Below are 19,386 nucleotides of genomic sequence, written 5' to 3' on the forward strand. Positions count from 1 at the left end.
TTAAATGGAAAATGAGTAGTCGTTCTTCCAGCTTGCGCTGAGCTTTGTTGGAGTACTGCAGCAAGCCTGAGACAGGGAACAGGGGTGGGGTGTTAAAATGGCAGGCTGCTGGAAGCTCTGGGTCTTTTCTGTGGACAGAGCGTAGGTGTTCTGCAAAGCAGTCACCCACTCTGTGCTTGGTTTCTGCAGTGTGGATGAGACCACAAATCATGGAGCATATGTGTCAGTAGTCACATGCAGTTGAGCTACTGTGAGGAACGTTTGTCTATGACTGTGTATAAATAAAATAATTTGATGGAGCTCCTGAAAATGAGCTCCCTGCTAAGTCAGGGACTCAGATGCTGCAGACTGAGAGGAGGTCAGGGGTCGTACGGGAGCAGCCTCTCCAACAAAGCAGGATAGAACGCCAACATCCAAAACCTCTCGCAGCCCAAAATAGGCCACGACCGAAGGTTGTATTTGTAATAGATGGATCTCACCGTAAAGTAACACCTTCTGAAGCACATCAAGGAGCTTTGCAAAAGCATAACCAGAATTAAATTCTGGGCGTGAGGTCAGAGCGATGGCTATAAGGAGGTGTATCCAAAAGCAAAAACTCATCAGTGACTATAAAATCAAGATGTGGTGCTGAAGATTAGGAATTTATGGGTATGGGATCTAAAACAGGCAAAGCCCATATTTAACACCATCCCAGATTATTATATTTTATGTGAGGTTAAAGTGACTCTCAGAGGCTAGGTTTTCAAGTACTGTTAGAAGGAACTTCAATGTGCCCACCTTGACTCAGTTGACAGCGCTCTGGCTTGGGATTCAGGTCATTGTGGGTTCCAGTCCCCGCTCCGCACGGAGTGTATAATCAGGGTTAGAGAAACTGGGAGGATGCCTCAGTCTTGTGGTGCCCTCTCATGAACTAAGAGGACCTGGGCTAAAAATCTGAGGTCTTGGGTTCAAATGGCTTCTGGTGGAATTTAAATTGAATGGATAAAATCAGGAATTGAAAGCTACTCACAGTAGTACGGTTATGAAAACCCACCAACATGACAAACCAGCAATAATTGGAAAGGAATTTCCAGAGCTCCATTTTCAAATGCAAGACATGGATGGGACTCGTACATCGCGTTTGCAAATTTCAGCGTTTTCTGGGCATCTGGCTCACTAACGTCCTTTTAGGGATGAATATCTGCCATCCTCACTTAGTCTGGCCTACATGTGACTCCACATCCACAGCAATGTCATTGGCCCTTCATTGTTCTTCGAAATGGCTCAGTGAGCTGTTTACCACCAGATCGTTTAGAAACGGGTGACAGATGCTGGCCGAGCCCATGATGTGCAAATCCTGCCCCAATCTGGGCTCTGGGAAAATGGCTGTGACCTGGAATATTATTGATAAACTGGCTGGAAGAGTGGATTTGTGTGTTCATCCATCTGACTGTCATCACTGTTAAATACTGTTTGTCAGTGGTGATGCACAGCCCCTGAAGGTGACTCTGTTGCCTTAAAGGCACTATAAAATGCAGGTCATTGTTGCTGTATGTTTTCACCCAGACAGTGACACCTCAGAGAAGCTGCAAGGATACTTCGTGATGGAAACATGCAATTACTGTTTGTGTAGTTGGGACTGAACGTTTGATTCTGTTTACCTGAAAAGTTGTCATTCCTCAGGGTCGTGTTGGTGGCCACAAATATTTACAAAGCAAAAGATGTGTCAGATTGTAACATCTTGAGAGTTTTATTTAACTATGGGCCATCCATATGTGGCACAACCAATCTGACACTAAAGACAGTCCAGTGATTATCCGACCGCACTCCGCAATTATTTTATGAACCATCTGGAGAGTAGGAGGCAGGATAAGATTCCCTCTGAAAATTTCCAATTAACTTGTTTTTGTGACATTATTGTGAAAGAATTAGCTTATCATCTCATTAGAAATAGTGGTCAGGGAAATCTTCCAACACATGGTAGCTCAAGACAAACATTTCTTCTCTTCCCCTTGTTGATTTGCAGATTGAATGTGACTGAAAAATATTGCTTCCTGATAACGTCTTCCACAGATTTCTAATTTTAATTCCTGATTCTCCTCTATTCCCCTGTGCATCTTGTCATGGCATATCTACCTCCCAGAATCATTACTGTGGTTCTCTCTCGATGCATGGAATTGATACAAGTGACTCTCAGTTTCCCCTTTGTGTCATCAACTCGCCTGGAGTGTCTTGCTCATCCCCTGGATTAGTGTTTAGTTTAGATTAGATTAGATTACTTCGGCCCAACCAGTCCACACCAACCTGCCAAAGTGCACCCACCCAGACCCATTCCCCCTATTTTTACCCCTGCACCTACCACTACAGGCAATTTACCATGGCCAATTCACCTGACTTGCACATCTTTGGATTGTGGGAAGAAACCGGAGCACCTAGAGGAAATCCACGTGGGGAGAATGTGCAAACTCCACACAGACAGTCGCCAGAGGCGGGAATTGAACCCGGGTCTCTGGCGCTGTGAGGCAGCAATGCTAACCGCTGTGCCACCGTGCTGCCCAGCGAGTTTAAAACTCATTGACTGACATTTCACACTGAAACTTTGGTCAAATTGGAACCGTGTCATTCAACAGGGAAATCAGGGAGCACTATTCCAACATCGTAGGAAAATTGGCCCCAAAAAATACTGGTTCAACTAGGGCAGCACTATGGCATAGGGGTTGGCACTACTGCCTCACAGCGCCGTGGTTCGATTCCTGCCTTGGGTGACTGTGCAAACTCCACACAGACATTCTCCCAGTGTCTGCGTGGGTTTCCTATGGATGCTCTGGTTTCCTCCCACAGTTCAAAGATTGGCCATGCTAAATTGCATACAGTGTTCAGGAATGTGCAGGCTAGGTGGGTTAGCCATGGGAAATGCAAGGTTATAAGGATGGGGGGATGGGGGGGGGGGTGGGGGTGGGGTGCGTGGGGGGGTTGAGATCTGGGTGGGCTGCGCTTCTGAGGGTCAGTGTGGGCCTGGTGGGCTGAATTCTGTAAATTGGAGTGTCGAAAACCTGAGGCTGGAAGATTTATTTTTAAGGTAACTTGGCTAAGTTATGTGGGACAAAGTTGGGGAATTAAAGCACGGAAGGAGATCAGCTTTTGTATCACTGAGAGCCAGTCGATGAGCAAAAGTACTTGTGTCAGTCACCATTTATTAGCCAAGTGAATCAATATGACATGAACCCCCTGACTCCACTGCTCCCTGATGTGAGCAGATGTCTTTAGTTCTGCTTGAAGATGTTTTTCACCAACCTGTTTTTTAAAAAAAAAAGTTATGACGCATGTCTGGAGCAGGTGGAACTTGAACCTTGGCTTTCTGGCTCAGAGATAGGGATACTTGCCACCGCACTACAAGAACCACTTTATTTCTGCTTATGTCCTCCATCTTTACTTGATGAAACAAAATTCATATGCGTTCTCCAGTTATAATGGCGGGTGTACACTCAGTTCACTGGTATTGTCCCTCCCTTTGAGCAGGAGATCTGGAGTTCAAGTTTCACCTCATCCAAAGATGTGTCAGAAGATGCCTGAACAGTTTGATTAAAAGCACCTAATTGTAAAAGAGAATGCACTCTAGGGATGAAATGCCCTCCTTTAGTCCAATGTTAATTGGAAGCTTGCTATTGCTTTGAAGGTCTTCTGGTGAGTCTTCTATTTGAAGGTAGATGTTGGCTATTCCTTTGAGAGTGAAATGCATGATGGGAATAAGAGAGTGTGTGGGAGCTAGAGTTTGAGACAGGAACCAGTGAACGTTCAGGTCAGCTATTTCGATACCTCTGTGAGCTGTTCCCCATCAAGGAGTCCTTTTGAAATATTAATTTTTCCAGCTTTTCTCATTGCCAGTCCATAGCACACCACAGTCTAAACAAATGATTCTTCACATCTCCTCAGTATTTTATGTACCATTCTCTGTTGTACTCTGCAATTTCACCTACCCTCCCCATTCTACCCCAAAACTATCAGAGAACCGTGGCTGCCTAGCTACTGCAATGTTTCCTGTAGGTTCTCAATGTGCAATTCGTGGCCTTACTCCTGACTGCCATCACTACAGTTTTAGTCCTGCCTGCTATCATGATACACAGTGCCCTCATTGAGACCAAGGTGGTGACCACCTGGCATGGCCTGTAAATCCAAAGACCCAGGTGATATTACTGGGAGCTGGGTTCAAATCCTACCAAGGCAGATGGTAGAAATTGAATTCAATAAATGTCTGCTGTTGAGAGTCAAATGTTGACTATGAATCCATTGCCAAATGTTGGCAAAACACAGCTGGTTTGCTTAGGTCCTTTCAGGGAAGAAAAGTGTCATCCTTACCTGCATGTGACTCCAGACCTGCAGCAATGTAGTTGATTCTTAACAGCCCTCTGGGCAATTAGCAATGCACAATAAACGCTGGCCTAGCCAGTGACACCCTCACCTTGCGAATGAATTTTAAAAAAATTCCACCCACCCTCTCCCTTCCCCTAGCATTCCATGTCTCCCATTCACTACCAACTCTTCTCTGTCCACGCTGCTTCCGTTCCACAACTATGACTCCTCCCACCTTGGTACCACTACAAGGTAGCCTGATACCCAATGACAGTCATGGGGCTGACCACCATCTTCCGCTCCCCCCCCCAACCACCCCCAGGACTGACCGTACTCCCCTGGCTGACAACTGACCAGACCCGGCCACCATGAATCCCCTGACAAGCTGCACATGAGCTATAGGACAGTCTGTGGCCCACTCCCCAGACTGTAGTGAGATGGACCCCCTTGACATCACCAAGAAGATATCTGACTAAGCTGAGAGTGCTGGACTGATGCCGCCCTTCACCGGGACCCTCAAACTGGCAGCAGTCCCCTTTAATAGAATCCCTACAGGGTGGAAGCAGGCCATTCAGCCCATCAAGTTCTCACTGATCCACGTAAGAGCATCCCAACCCCAACCTAATCCCATGCATTTCCCATGGCTAATGCACCTAATTTGCACATCTCTGGACAATATGACCAATTTAGCCTGGCCAATCCCCCTATTCTGCACATCTTTGGACTATGGGAGGAAAGCAGACACAGGGAGAACATACCAATTCCACACAGTCACGCGAAGGTGGAGTCAAACCCACTAACTACTGAACCAATGTTGTGCTGACTGAGGAACATCGCCCCTTCCATTTTGAGACGTCCAGTGGAAGTAGAGTACAGAGGGTTGTCACGTGTGCTGGCAGCACATGTTGTAAGTATGGGATTGACACTGCACACTGCCATGCCCAAGCCCCCATTTCCTGATGCCAGCCACCTGGCTTTGTATCTGCACTAATGCAAGGTCAGACAGAAGTACCGTGGGGCTTGCAGAATGCTAAAAGGCAAGGCAGAGGTGGTGTGAGACAGCAGTATGAGTGTGCTCAGAGATTAAGTGAAGAGATTTATCAGGACGTTGCCAGGAGTGGTGGGTTTGATGGGTATAAGGAGAGGCTGGATAGGCTGGGACTGCTTTTACACTGGATCTTAGGAGATTAAGAGATGACCTTTTAGAGGTTTATAAAATCATAGGGGATATAGATAAGGTGAATGGCTGGTGTCTTTGCCCTGGGGTGGGAGATTTCAAGACTAGGGGGCGTACTTTTAAGACGCGGGAGAAAGATTTAATAAAGACATGAGGGGCAATTTATTTTCACACAGTGGCTCGTGTGTGGGATGAACTTCCAGAGGAAGTGGTGGATGCATTTCTGGTTACAATGTTTAAAAGACATTTGGATGAATACATGAATAAGAAATGTTGAGAGAGATATGGGCCAAGTGCATGCAGGTGGGATTTAATTTGGGATTATGGTCAGCATGGACTGGTTGGACCGAAGAGTTGTTTCCGTGCTGTATGACTGTGAATCTAAGCCATGAGATGTACAGTTCTCCACTCTTGTCAGCCAGCAGTGCCTGTCTCTGTGTGCATCTGTTCCTACAGCAGCATTACAATTCTGGTTGGGTCGACACATACTGCGAATGGGTCAGATGGTACGGATGCAGTGGCATGTGACAGATGCCAGCACCTGTCGATGCGGTGTGCATGCAGCCATTGCCCTGAGGAGCAAGTGCCCAGTTTCCAAGATGGTGGTCTGGAGGAGCACATGGTGAACTAGAGTTGCCAGGTTACCTGGTTTGACTTCCTTGACTTTCTTGTTATCTAGCTTCCACCCTGAGAGTGGTAGAATAGGAGAGAGCCAGTTACTGAGGCATGTTCATGTAATAATGAGGGTGATAATGAGCAATAATCCCCATTAATAGGCCTCTCCCTGCTCACTGGCGGGGGCTCTGTATCGAAATCCGGAACGTAGTTGAAAGTTGCAGCCTGTTGCTTGTCATGTTGAGAGAGGATTCGCTGAATTTGTCACTCAGTTCTCCAAAATACGTCACCATTGTCCACATCACAAAGGCCATGAGAAAACCCTGCACATAGTCAATGGTTCACATTAAACAAAACATTCTTGTTTCTTTCCAGATATTGTTCTTCACTTAAATAATCCTGCTGTTGTTTGTAACCAACTCTTAGTTTCGACTGCATTCACTACCTTCTATTTCAAATGTGTTGGTTTTTTTTAGTATGAGCTTCGATATCACTGTTTAATCAGATGACTCATTAAGCTTATATTCGTAACGTGATTACACTCAATGACTTTAGTTTTCTTGGATATCTTAACAATTGGTGAGTGTCTCAATCACTTAGGGTGTATCTTTTGGTATTTCAAACAAGACAGAGAACTGTAGATGCTAGGAATCAGAAACTGAAACTGAAATAGTTGGGCAAACTCAGCAGGTCTGGCAGAAGAGAAAGCAGAGTTAACATTTTGAGTCCGATGACCCTTCAGGACTGGACCTGAAATGTTAATTCTGCTTTCTCTTCTGATATCCATAATTTTCTGACATCACTTCTAATTCTGTTTCTTCAAAGGGTGTTCACATGAATTGTATTTTTATCAATATTCAGAGTTGTTCCTATACTGATCAATTTCAAAGCATTCACTATTTCTGATGACATAATGTTTGGGCCATCGTTTGCCTGTGTATATTGAAGACTCCCTTCACTTGGATCATTGTACTTAGCTACGCTCCGCATCTTTTTGTGTCCGATTCCCCTACACACAATATTTAGCCATTTTTGTCTTTTATGCACCCCTTATCTGTTGTGGTCCCTTTCTTTTTGTCTATTCAAAGATTTCACCCTTTGGTGCAGAACTCTCATTTTATGATTCCAACTCCAAAACGTTCAACTGTCGTCTCGTCTCCATGTTGCAACACTAATTTGATTTTTTGCTTGTGGTTGGCTATGTGTGAATGTTCTCTACACTGCTTCCAAATTGGCCACCATTTATTTGATAATGGTAGTAGCTTGATGATGACAACCAACACTCGATACCAGCAGTGTCTACTATCTACAAGATGAGCTGCAGAAATCCACCAAAGATCCTCAGACAACACCTTCCAAACCCCACAATCACTTCCAATTAGAAGGATGAGGGCAACATATACGCGGAACACCATCAACTGCATGTTCCTCTCCGAGCCATTCACCATCCTGACTTGGCAATGTGTTGATGTTCCTTCATTGTCATTGGGTCCAAATCCTGGAATTCGCTCCCTCAAGGCACTGTGCGTCTATCTGCAGCCCAAGGACGGCAGTGGTTCTAGAAAACAGCCCATCATCACCTTGTCAAGATGATGAGCAATAAGGGCTGGCCAAATCAGAGGCACCCACATCCCATGAATAAAGTAATTAGAGAGTTCTACAGTCATCAAATCATGTGTAAAGTTGCTGTTATGGAGACAAGTGTGGCACCCAGTTTGTGTACAGAGATCCTACAGGTGGCAAACAAAACCCAATCAGTTGATTTGTGTCAACAGTATTAGCAGAGGGAGGTCACTGCCTCAGCTATTGGAGATGGCCTTTTATTGAGTAACATCGTGTACATTTTCTCCATCTACCTGAGCTGTCCGTGTGGAAGAAAATGCCACGCTATATTTTGCAGTACATCATTCAAGTGTCAGCGCAGATTATCTGCTCTAGTCAGAGTGACTTGAACCTGCATTCCAGATTCAATTCGATTGGTCAAGCGACTCGACTCTGAGCAAAACACACTTTATTTTTACACTATAGTCAGAATACAGACAAAATAATAATCAAAAAATTGTCTTAACTGTAACTCTATCAAAATTCTGAACAAAATAATATACATATTAACTAATACTAATTAACTGTTCCAATATAGTAGCCTCCCATAAATGCACACTTGGCAAAAGGCAAATTTAGTAAAATAGATCATTTCACAGGCAATTCTCCAGTTCAGGAGGAAAAAGATCGAGAAACCTCCAGAGTAACGGGGAACGATGTACTGTAGCTTCCAAACTCAGTTTCAACACCCCAGCAACTGCTACTAGAAAAATTCAAACTAAAAATCTTGGTTCTATGGAAGCTTGACCCCACCCCTTCATGCTGCTTCTATTGTTCCAACCTCAGGAAAAAAAAGGCCTCATCTACTGTTTAGTTTTTGGGTTTTAACGTAGACCGATCAATGCCTCTGATCTCAACCTTTCTTCATTTAAGAAAAGAACAGGACAAAATACACCTCCTTAAAGCTCCAGTATCGTTCCACTTCCAACACTATTCATTGTCAGCAATCAAGCTACAAAGCCAGTTTAAATATTGTCACTATATGAATAATACACATTTAGTTTCCAGTGGTATTTAAGTGATTTTCACAAATGAATGAAAGCAGTTGGTCTTCTCTAAAGTAGGCTTATGTGTCTGGGCATTACATTGAGGCACTGCCCACATCTGAGTCGGTTTGCTGAGAATTGCTCCTTTGGTGTCATGCGGAACTGTTCTGGTACTCGGAAAGAAATCAGTCCTCGGTTGCTATTAGCTCAATTTTTGGAAGGTGCCCAAAAGAGGGAATTGAGCTGTTCTGTGGAATTGTGATTGGGCACATTTAGAATGCAAAGTATTGTAATAAATCCAGCTGGTGCCAAGTCTTTAAAGCTTTCACATCTCCTTCAGTACTCCGAACTAAACACGGTAAAGCTAACATGATTGATTTGACTTTGCTTCCCTCTCCCCCTCTTCCCCCACCCCTCTGTCTCCTACTCAATCATCACTCTGCTTCACCTCCTGAGCTGTGAAGTCGGGGGGGGGGCGGGGTGCTGTCAATTGGAGAAAAGCTCTCAGAGCGCTGCTCCTTCGTCAGGTAGCTAGTGGGGCAAGATCAGAGGACACAAAATTTATAGTAAAAGATCAAAGTGTCAGGCAACTGATGCGATGTATTGAACAAACTAAGATTGCTGCTAAGTCTTTAATCACTTAGAATGGGGGTGCAGGTTTTGAGTGCTGAAAATGTAAATCCCAATTCTTTCAAGTCACATTCCCAAGATTGTTTTTGTAAAAACAAAGGTGACATCTCGGCTCAGACACTGCATTAAAGGTGTGAGGTTAGCGTCTCTGTGTATCCCAATCTTGAGTCAGACTGGTTCTGTTTCTAAAGTACGAATTTATAAAATGCCACATGGACTGACTGCCGACCGATTGTGTGATTAAAGACATAACAGCAAACATTCGTTCAATGCATTGCATTAGCACTATGACATTTTCATCTTTTATTATAAAGTCTGTGTCCTATGTATCTGCCCCACTAGCTACTCGATGAAGGAGCAGCACTCCGAAAGCTAGTGGTTCCAAAATAAACCTATTGGACTATAACCTGGTGTTCTTTGATTTTTAACTTTGTCCACCCCAGTCCAACACCAGCTCCTCCACATCACAGACTGGAGAAATGTTAGTGTGACCTCTACTGTCATGGAGTTCAGAGTAACATTTCATTGAGGTATTATTTTGAAGTTTAGTTGATGTTTAAGGGAGAGTGTGTATTCGAACTGACCCAGATGGTTTGAACAGCATTTTGGATGTTCACCCCATCACGGGAGTGCCACCTTGCTGTTTGAGCAGCATCTGTCCTTATCTCTCATCTCGATCCTCCTCCTCAATTTGGGATCCAGCATTTGGGGACAAAGCAATTTGTGTTTCTCAGAGTTGTCGCTGCCTTCAATTGGAATATAATGTGGAAAGAGCGAAATTAATCCGGCTTTGGTTCTGGAGTCCTGAGCTCGGTTGTTCCTGGTCGGGGAGGAAAGACCAGAGAGTTCTGCAGAAGAAGCTGATCAGTTCTAGATCTTGGTAGAACAGCCGACACGTTCAGTCACCAAGACAGTGGAGACACGTCCTTGCCGGCATTACCCGACACTGGTCCTTCAGACCTGCTCCAGTGTTGCTCATACACCTAAGCACTCTCCTTGTGTACTTCAACTTCAAGCAGGGTAGAGGGGGGAGGAGTTTTCAGAAACATTGAGCCTTTGGAGTGAGCGAAACAAAGGCATGTGAAGAGTATCAGCAAGGCGGGTTTCAGCTATTTGCTCATTCTCCTGATGCAGTTGGTTCACAGAGAATGGGATTTACAAGTCAGAAGTGAGAAGGACTCCAGGCAACCAGCCCATTACAGAGCTTGTTATTAGAGCACTACACATGATATAGATGGTGTAATTGTGAAAAAAAGTCCTTCTAGGTGAGACCAGAGTTTGAGAGAGATGAGGGATAGAGGTGAGAGAAAGAGGAACAGACATGTAACGAGTGATTGGCAGCCAGTGACACTCATGGGAATGCATGCTAACTCTTTGTAAATTAACCCTATGAACTGCAGTATCACCCTAGTTATTTTTCACTGTTCTGCCTGCCCAGGATTAACCATCTGCAGAAAAGGAAAGTGGAACCGTCTGAACTTTGAGCTGTTCAGAAGGAGGGTGGTGCCTTTTGAGTATAAATGCCATCAGCGCACACCACTCCCTCCCAACAATGTCTGTCTGAGCAGCAAGTGGTACTGAATCCTGCTTCACATCAGCACACCCTCTGCACTGGCTGTGGAAACCTGACACTTCCTTGTGCACAGGGCAAGGCATTCTGAGTCTGAATATCTGTACTGCCTTATTTTACAATAAAACAGCATCGGACACCCCAACTCTTACATAATAAAATGGTTGCAAAAGGTCACTTCAGTCGAGTCACACAGCATGGGAACAGGACCTTCGGTCCAACCAGTCCATGGCTAACACAATCCCAAACTAAACTAGTCCCAGCTGCCTGCACTTGCAAAATTTTCTGATTCTCGTACTTATCCAAATGTCTTTTAAACATGGTAACTGTACCTGCATCCATCACTCCCTCTGGAAGTTTATTCCACACATGAACTACTCTCTGTGTTTAAAAAGGAAAAAGCCCTTATGTCTTTTTTAAATTGCCCTCCTCTCATCTTAATAATAAGCTCGCCAGTCTTGAAATCCCCCATCCTAGGGAAAAGGCATCTGTCATTCACCTTATCCATATCCCTCGTGACTTTATAAACATCTATAAAGTCGCCTGTCAGTCTCCCAGACACTAGTCAAACAAAGTCCAGGCATATCTCACCTCTGCCATAATTCAAGCCCTCCCTTCCCAGCAACATCCTGGTTAATCTCGCCTGAACCCTCTATCCTTCCTACATGCAGGGCATGGTACACCAGAAAAGGTCTCACCAATGTCCTGTACAACTTCAATGTGACGTCCCAACTCCTATACTCAAAGATCTGAGCAATGAAGGCAAGTGTGCTAAATGCCATTTAACCACCCTGTCTATAACGTGACAGTAAACCTTCATTGAACCCTTTGTGTCAGAGGGCAAGTACAGGAGATAATTGTTTGGTTCACAGTTCCTTGCCTTGCGCTTTCACTCCAAGTGTACAGGTAATGCTGGACTGAAAGCGTTCCAACAATTTTATGTACTGCACTGTAGATGGCATGGGAACAATTGAATACTTTACAATTAAACACAGATGGAACAGTAGCAAGAGACCAGATGCTCTGGAATTCTTCCCAAATGCGATAACAGTTTTGCGAGTTGAAAATGTTCAGAATTCACAAATGGTTCAGATTATTCTACAGTTTCCTCTCCTCCATTGGCTTTTTTTTTCTGGGATGTATTTTCCTCCAGCTTTTCCCATTCCCAGTCTTGGCAATGTGACTGGAGGGAAGTGAGGAATTGACGTGTCCTTGGCTATGGAGGGCAGCATAGCTGAGTGCGAGGTGATACAGTGCTGAAACCCTCAATGAGTTATGATGCTCCTGCTGTGGTGAGGTAACTGGTCTGATCAGTCCAGCTGTCAGTACTGGAGGAGAGAAGTCTCCTCCAAAGAGGTCAAATGGCCTTTTGATAAAATTATGTGACAGGTTTCTACGTGGTGAGTACAAAAACTCTCCAGCTGGGGAGACGGTGATGACAATTTAAAAATTATTGCTTAGAGAGTGAAGGGAGGCATTGGAAGAAATGCCTTTTCATGGGCTGTTTACGGATAATGGATTGCGAGCTGTTGGGACAGGGATTGTTGCATCTTCTAAGGAACATTAATCCAACCAAGCCATGTCCCTAAACCTTTAGCCCAGTTACTGACCCATGACGTCATCATGCCACAGTAGGCACAGAGCCCTACCATCCAGTAGCTCAGGCATTCCCAACAGAGAGGGCAACAGAATTAAGGTTTTAGATTGATGAAGTCCCATAGGGCCTCAGACCTAGCTATTATGATTCAGGGACTCAGCCTGTCAAATGACCAGATGAAATACACAGAGGCGATGGGGGAGTCGCTGACCCTTTTAGTCCAGTAAGGACATTATGGTCACCCCACTCAAATAGTTGCTTGGCAACTGGAGGAAGTCAGAGTGCAGCATTTTATCTTGCCTCAGCAAGGACAGTGTAGGCACCTACACTGACCAACTACAACCAGCCATTTGCCATCATTGTGGTGCCAGCAACACATTAAGCATTCAGACTATTTTGTACAGTTCAAAACGTTCTGAGCTTGTACTGAATGATTACGTGAAATCAGCACTCGTTTCAAATGTGGGCCTTCAACTTTGATCCACCATTGGGATCTTCTAATTACTTTGGTGATCTTACAGGTAAAACCACTCAGAAAAGTGAGATTTCCTGTTTGGTCCTCCATTACATACCTTGGTCAAATTGTTTTGACAACCACCGAGGCCACTCGATGGAGGCTATAAATCTCATTTTCCATCATTCTCTTCTCAAGTAATGGTAATCCTTTTGTTTACCTGTTATTAAAGATTCCTTAACAGCTCTGGAGGTCTCCTTATAAACCTACATTCCTCTCTCACTCTCTTTATTCCTTTGTGACACTCATTAAAACATGCAAAATGCACCCGAAAATCTACTTTACTGGCCCAGTGCCAGACAGTGCATTGCACCATTGCTGCGGAGTGACTTGTGTGTTTAAGGGCACTAAATCAGTGCAGTTTATTGTGGTATATTGTTATTGTATGGCAGAGAACTCTCTTTTTTTGAGATTGGAATTAAGGCTCACTGAGGTAGATAGTCTTCAATCCAGAGTAAATTCGTTTCATCAGACAGTGCCCATTCCTGGGGTCTATTTTGTCTTCGCTAATGTCAGTGCAGTTACCCTCCGATAATTGACAAGTGGTGCAATATTTCATTTCTATGCAGCATCAAGCACAATCTTGATAAGTAAATTGTTTGCTCAATGATATAAAAGCAGTGTTTTGTAACAAAGCAGGTGCTGGAAGATTGCAGTACTTCTGAACGACTATGTTTCTAAAAGAGCGCACATTCTCCATCTTTACAGAAGGGATTATTTGAATGCATCGCGTTGAAATGAAAGTGTGCCATTGTGTCGAGAAAAGAAATGTGGATAGGTTTGTTATCTTGTGCCTGCATGAATTGCAGCAGCATTTTGTATATAAAGGCGTAAAAGAGCCGTCATAATTAAATCCTCAGGGATCTCAAGTTTTGGCTCAGAAAAAAAAAAGTCAAGAGATCTTGGTCTCCGTTACTAATTCCAATACCCTGCCCAATCACAGCGTCCTTTGCAGTTATTAAGGAGCAGAGGCAAACTTGGAACGTGAATCGGGCACCGACCTAGAACATCAATGGGCAGCACTGAGTTCAAATGTAGGTTTAAGGAAATTGATCTAGAACAGGCATTGAGGACAGTGATTCAGGCATTGACTGGGAGTAGTCATCTAGACCCAAGACTGCGTTCGAGAATGGGCTGTGTTGCAGTGAGCTTGAATGGCTGAAGGGCCTATTCCTGCTCTGACTTTAAATGTTCACATGTACGTTCACATCTTTGTACCACCGGGTTCAGCGTGTTAGCAAAGTCGACAGGTGGTCTTACCGAGGGCTGCTGCCTTAAGAGTGACTATGGGGCCCACATGCTGAGCTGAGCAAGTTACTGAGTGACTGTGTTGTTTCCGTTTCAGGGACTAACATGCACCTTGCTGAGGATCTGATGTTACCCACCTAGGAAGAGAGCCACGACCTGACTCCCGACATTCCCCAGGATGCTGGGAATCTGCAGAGGGCGCAGGAAGTTCCTCGCAGCCACCCTGACCGTTCTCTTCGTGCCAGCATTTACCTGGATTTACCTCTTCTCGGGGACGTTTAAAGGCAAGTGACACATCCATTTCTTGCAGTTGTTTTCCTATCTCTTGGTCCATCCCTTTCTTACCTCAAATGAATGTACAGCAAACCACGCCAGGGTGACTGGTGAGTGATTGGATGTTGGATTGTTCTTGGGATATTCCTCGTATGAGGAAATGTCAATGGGTTTGGATGCAGGAATGGAATCTAAGAAGCTCAATATGGAACTGCTGAATGCTCCAGGAGTGAGTAAGTAGACTGAAAGGTTCCTAGGACGTTTAAAAAGTTATTCCCTTTTTGATTTGCTTCGAAATAGAAGTGAAATGCTGAAGAATCATTAATTGTGGCAAATGAAATCTGTTCTGTTTGGTGTACAGGAAGGCAGTGCTTCTGAAGGTGGGGAGCTCAGTGGGAGGAGTGAGGGTGGTGCAATTAGCACCATGCACTTTATCCTTCAGGAACATGTCCACTGATTTTCTGTGGTGTTTTGGATGGGAGGGGGCTCTAGTTTGGGTGCAGTTCTGTACAGCCGCACTGAGCTTGCAATTCAGATGGCAAGGTAGACTGCGCTCAGACATCCAGAATGTTTCACCACGAGGCAATGTTGGACTGAGTGAAATGTGTCGGCACAGTTTGTTAATCTTTGTTAGTTTGCTTGTGTGTTAACCAGGTGGATGTGAAACCGCTAATTTCTGTTATCCTATGCAGCACTGTTCAATCACTGCTGTGTGTTTTGCCTCATGCTTTTGTAATGAGTTGCATTTGGTGCGTCACCCTCCAAACGTGAGCACTATGGATAAATTATTGATTTAAGAGTTTGACTGTGCGTTGATTATTTTTTTCAAAGAATGCTAAATGGTGCCCAGAACAATCAATATTATAGGCAGGGAGAGTGCTCTGGATGCAAACTGAAAATGCATCAATTGCTGCAACGCTGAAGTCCAGGATGTAAGGCTGTTTGTTTGAGACCTCAACTGTAGGGTTGGCTTGCACGAAAGAGATGGCATAGACTGTATACAGCCTCATTAAGTTTCTTAACAATTGCAAAAAGTTCCACTGTACTTCCATTCATAGTCAGACAGCACAGAGACAGACCCTTTGATTGAACCAGTCCACACCAATCAGATTCTGAAACAAAGCTAGTCCCACCTACCTGCGCTTGACCCATATCCCTCCAAATCTTTCCCATTTGTAAACCTATCCAAATGTCTGTTAAAGGTTGTAATTGCACCCGCATCCACCACTTCCCTCTGGCAGTTCATTTCACATGGGAACCACTCTTTGGATAAAAATCAAATTGCCCCTTGTGGCTTTTTAAAATCTTTCTCCTCTCACCTTAAAAATGTGCCCCCTAGTTTTGAGCTCCCCCACACTAGAAAAAGACACACCTGCCATTCCCCTTATTTATACAGGTTGTAAGTTTGTTCGCTGAGCTGGAAGGTTTGTTTTCAGATGTTTTGTCACCATACTAGGTAACATCATCAGTGAACCTCCGGTAAAGAATTGGTTTTATGTCCCACTTTCTACCTATGTGTCTTGGTTCTCTTAAGGTGGGTGATATAATTTCCTGTTTGTTTTCTCAGAGGATGGTAGATGGGGCCTAAATCGATGTGTTTATTGATGGAGTTCCGGTTAGAATGGCAGGCCTCTAGGAATTCCCGTGCATGTCTCTTGTTTGACCTGTCCCAGGATGGATTGTTCTCCTTCATCTGTACGTAAGGATACTAGTGAGAATGGGTCATGTCTTTTGGTGTTTAATTGGTGTCCATGTATCCTGGTGGCTAGTTTTCTGCCTGTCTGTCCGATGTAGTGTTTGTTAAAGTTCTTGAATGGTGTTTTGTAAATGACATTTGTTTTGCTGGTTGTTTGTATAGGGTCTTTTAGGTTCTTTAGCTGCTGTTTTAGTGTGTTGCTGGGTTTGTGGGCTACCATGATGCTGAAGGGTCTGAGTGGTCTGGAAGTCATTTCAGAGATGTCTTTGTATAGCAATGTGGCTCGGGTTTCTGGGCACGTTGTCTGCTTGTTTGGGTTTGTTGTTGAGAAATCATCGGACTGTGTTTATTGGGTACCCATTCTTTTTTAATATGCTGAATAGATATTTTTCTTCAGCTGCTCATGGCTCCTGGGTGCTGCAGTGTGTTGTGGCTCTTTGAAATAATGTCCTGATGCAGCTCCGTTTGTGGGTGTGGGGATGATTGTTTCTGCAGTAAAGTGTGTGGTCTGTGTGTGTTGTTTTCCTGTAGATGCTGGTCTAAAGTTCTTCATTAACTGTTCATTCTACTGTGACATCTCGGAATGGGAGTCTGTTGTCGTTCTCTTCCTCTTTTGTGAATTTTATGCCAGTCAGGATGTTGTTGATGGTGTTGTAGGTTTTCTCTAATTTGTTCTGTTTAGTGACGGCTAAGGTGTCATCCACGTACCGGAACCAGAGTTTGGGTTGGATAATTGGGCAGTGCTGTTTGTTCAGATCTCTGCATTACTGCCCCTGCTCAGAACCCTGAGATCGGAGATCCCATGGGTGTTCAATTCATTTGTTCGTAGGACTTGTTATTGAAGGCGAAATGAGTAGCGAGACCTACAACACCATCAACAATAACCTGACTGGCATAAAATTTACAAAAGAGGAAGAGAATGACAACAGACTCCCATTCCGAGATGTCACAGTAGAATGAACAGTTAATGAAGAACTTTAGACCAGCATCTACAGGAAAACACACACAGACCACACACTTTACTACAGAAACAATCATCCCCAACACCCACAAATGGAGCTGCATCAGGACATTATTTCAAAGAGCCACAACACACTGCAGCACCCAGGAGCCATGAGCAGCTGAAGAAAAATATCTATTCAGCGTACTCAAAAAGAATGGGTACCCAATAAACACAGTCCGATGATTTCTCAACAACAAACCCAAACAAGCAGACAACGTGCCCAGAAACCCGAGCCACATTGCTATACAAAGACATCTCTGAAATGACTTCCAGACCACTCAGACCCCTCAGCATCACGGTAGCCCACAAACCCAGCAACACACTAAAACAGCAGCTAAAGAACCTAAAAGACCCTATACAAACAACCAGCAAAACAAATGTCATTTACAAAATACCGTGCAAGAACTGTAACAAACACTAGATCGGACAGACAGGCAGAAAACTTGCCACCAGGATACATAAAAACCAACTAGCCACCAAAAGCCATGATCCACTCTCATTAGTATTCTTACATACAGACAAAGAAGGACACCACTTTGACTGGAACAGCACATCCATCCTGGGACAGGCTAAACAGAGACACACACGGGAATTTCTCGAGGCTTGGCATTTCATCCATTTTGCTAGAGAGTCTCCATTTTGCCAGAGTGGCGAGGAGAGAAGGAGTGGTGAAGCAGGGCTGCTGAGAAGGGGGAGTTTTCCCACATTAAAAGGGACTTACCTCGGGAGTCGGGCCTCCATTTGCTGACGGAGGAGCGAAGAACTTCTGGGAAGTCATATATTTGTGTGGTTGCGTTACCCGAAACACTACTCAGGGAGTGTCTCCCACCCATCCTCCTCCTCTAACCAAAAAAAAAGATTCTGTGCGCCAGATTGGTAAGGTAATGAGTTTAATTTTTATTCCTTATTTTTCAACAGTGTCTTTGGGAATTTAGAATAGTGGGAATGGAATGTTCCTCCTGCAGAATGTGGGAGTTAAGAGTCATCACTAGTGTGCCTGCTGACTACATCTGCGGGAAGTGCACCCAACTCCAGCTCCTCAAAAACCGCGTTAGGGAACTGGAGCTGGAGCTGGAGCTGGAGCTGGATGAACTTCGGATCATTCGGGAGGCAGAGGGGGTTAATGAGAGGAGTTACAGGGAGGTCGTCACTCCTAGGGTACAAGGAAAAGGCAGATGGGTTACAGTCAGGGGACGGAAAGGGAGCCGGCAGGAAGAAAAAACATCCATTTCGAAGCTCCTTGGATGCTGCCTGAACTGCTGTGCTCTTCCAGCACCACTAATCCAGAAGCCGGCAGGAAGTGCAGGGATCCCCTGTGGCCATTCCCCTCAACAATAAGTATACCGTTTTGGATACTTTTTGGGGGGAATGACTTACCGGGGAAAGCAGTGGGGCACAAGGCTCTGGCACAGAGTCTGTCCCTGCTGCTCAGAAAGTAAAGGGGAAGAAGAGCAAAGTCATTGGGGACTCCATAGTTAGGGGGACAGATAGGAGGTTCTGTGGGGACGAGAGAGACTCACGGTTGGTGTGTTCCTTCGAGGTGCCAAGGTTCGTGATGTTTCTGACCGTGCTTTTGGGATCCTTAAGGGGGAGGGGGAGCAGCCCCCAGTCGAGGTCCACATAGGCAATAATGACATAGGTAGGAAGAGAGATAGGGATTTAAGGCAGAAATTCAGAGAGCTAGGATGGAAGCTCAGAGCTAGGACGACCAGAGTTGTTGTCTCTGGTTTGTTGCCCGTGCCACGTGCTAGTGAGGCAAGGAATAGGGAGGGAGAGGAGTTGAACACGTGGCTACAGGGATGGTGCAGGAGGAAGGGTTTTGGATTCTTGGATTATTGGGGCTCTTTCTGGGGTAGGTGGGACCTCTGCGAGCAGGATGGTCTTCATCTGAACCAGAGGGGGGAAATTCGCTAAGTTTATTGGGGTGGGTTTAAACTAATCCAGCAGGGGGATGAGAACCAAAATTGTAGTTCGAGTATCGAAAAGATTGAGATTGGGAGGTCCAAAATCAAGTTTCAGGGACGCAAGATGGCACTGGCAAGTAAGAAGTTGGTTTGAAGTGTGTTTACTTCAACGCCAGGAGCATCCGGAATAAGGTGGGTGAAGTTGCAGCATGGGTTGGTACCTGGCACTTCGATGTTGTGGC

General features: G+C 44.8%; 1 protein-coding gene across 3 annotated transcripts in view; it reads left to right on the forward strand.

Moving 5' to 3' along the window:
- The window catches only part of large1 (LARGE xylosyl- and glucuronyltransferase 1), a 498,409-nt gene that overhangs the window by 171,089 nt on the left and 307,934 nt on the right, over positions 1-19,386 (forward strand). For all 3 annotated transcript variants that reach the window (XM_072552482.1, XM_072552480.1, XM_072552481.1), the window contains one exon: positions 14,366-14,552. In XM_072552482.1, coding sequence (XP_072408583.1) covers positions 14,447-14,552 — 106 coding nt within the window. In that variant the 5' untranslated portion in view covers positions 14,366-14,446. The remainder of the gene's footprint in view (positions 1-14,365; positions 14,553-19,386) is intronic.

The sequence above is a fragment of the Chiloscyllium punctatum genome, chromosome 32, assembly GCF_047496795.1.
Source record: "Chiloscyllium punctatum isolate Juve2018m chromosome 32, sChiPun1.3, whole genome shotgun sequence".
In the NCBI taxonomy this organism is placed as follows: Eukaryota; Metazoa; Chordata; class Chondrichthyes; order Orectolobiformes; family Hemiscylliidae; genus Chiloscyllium; species Chiloscyllium punctatum.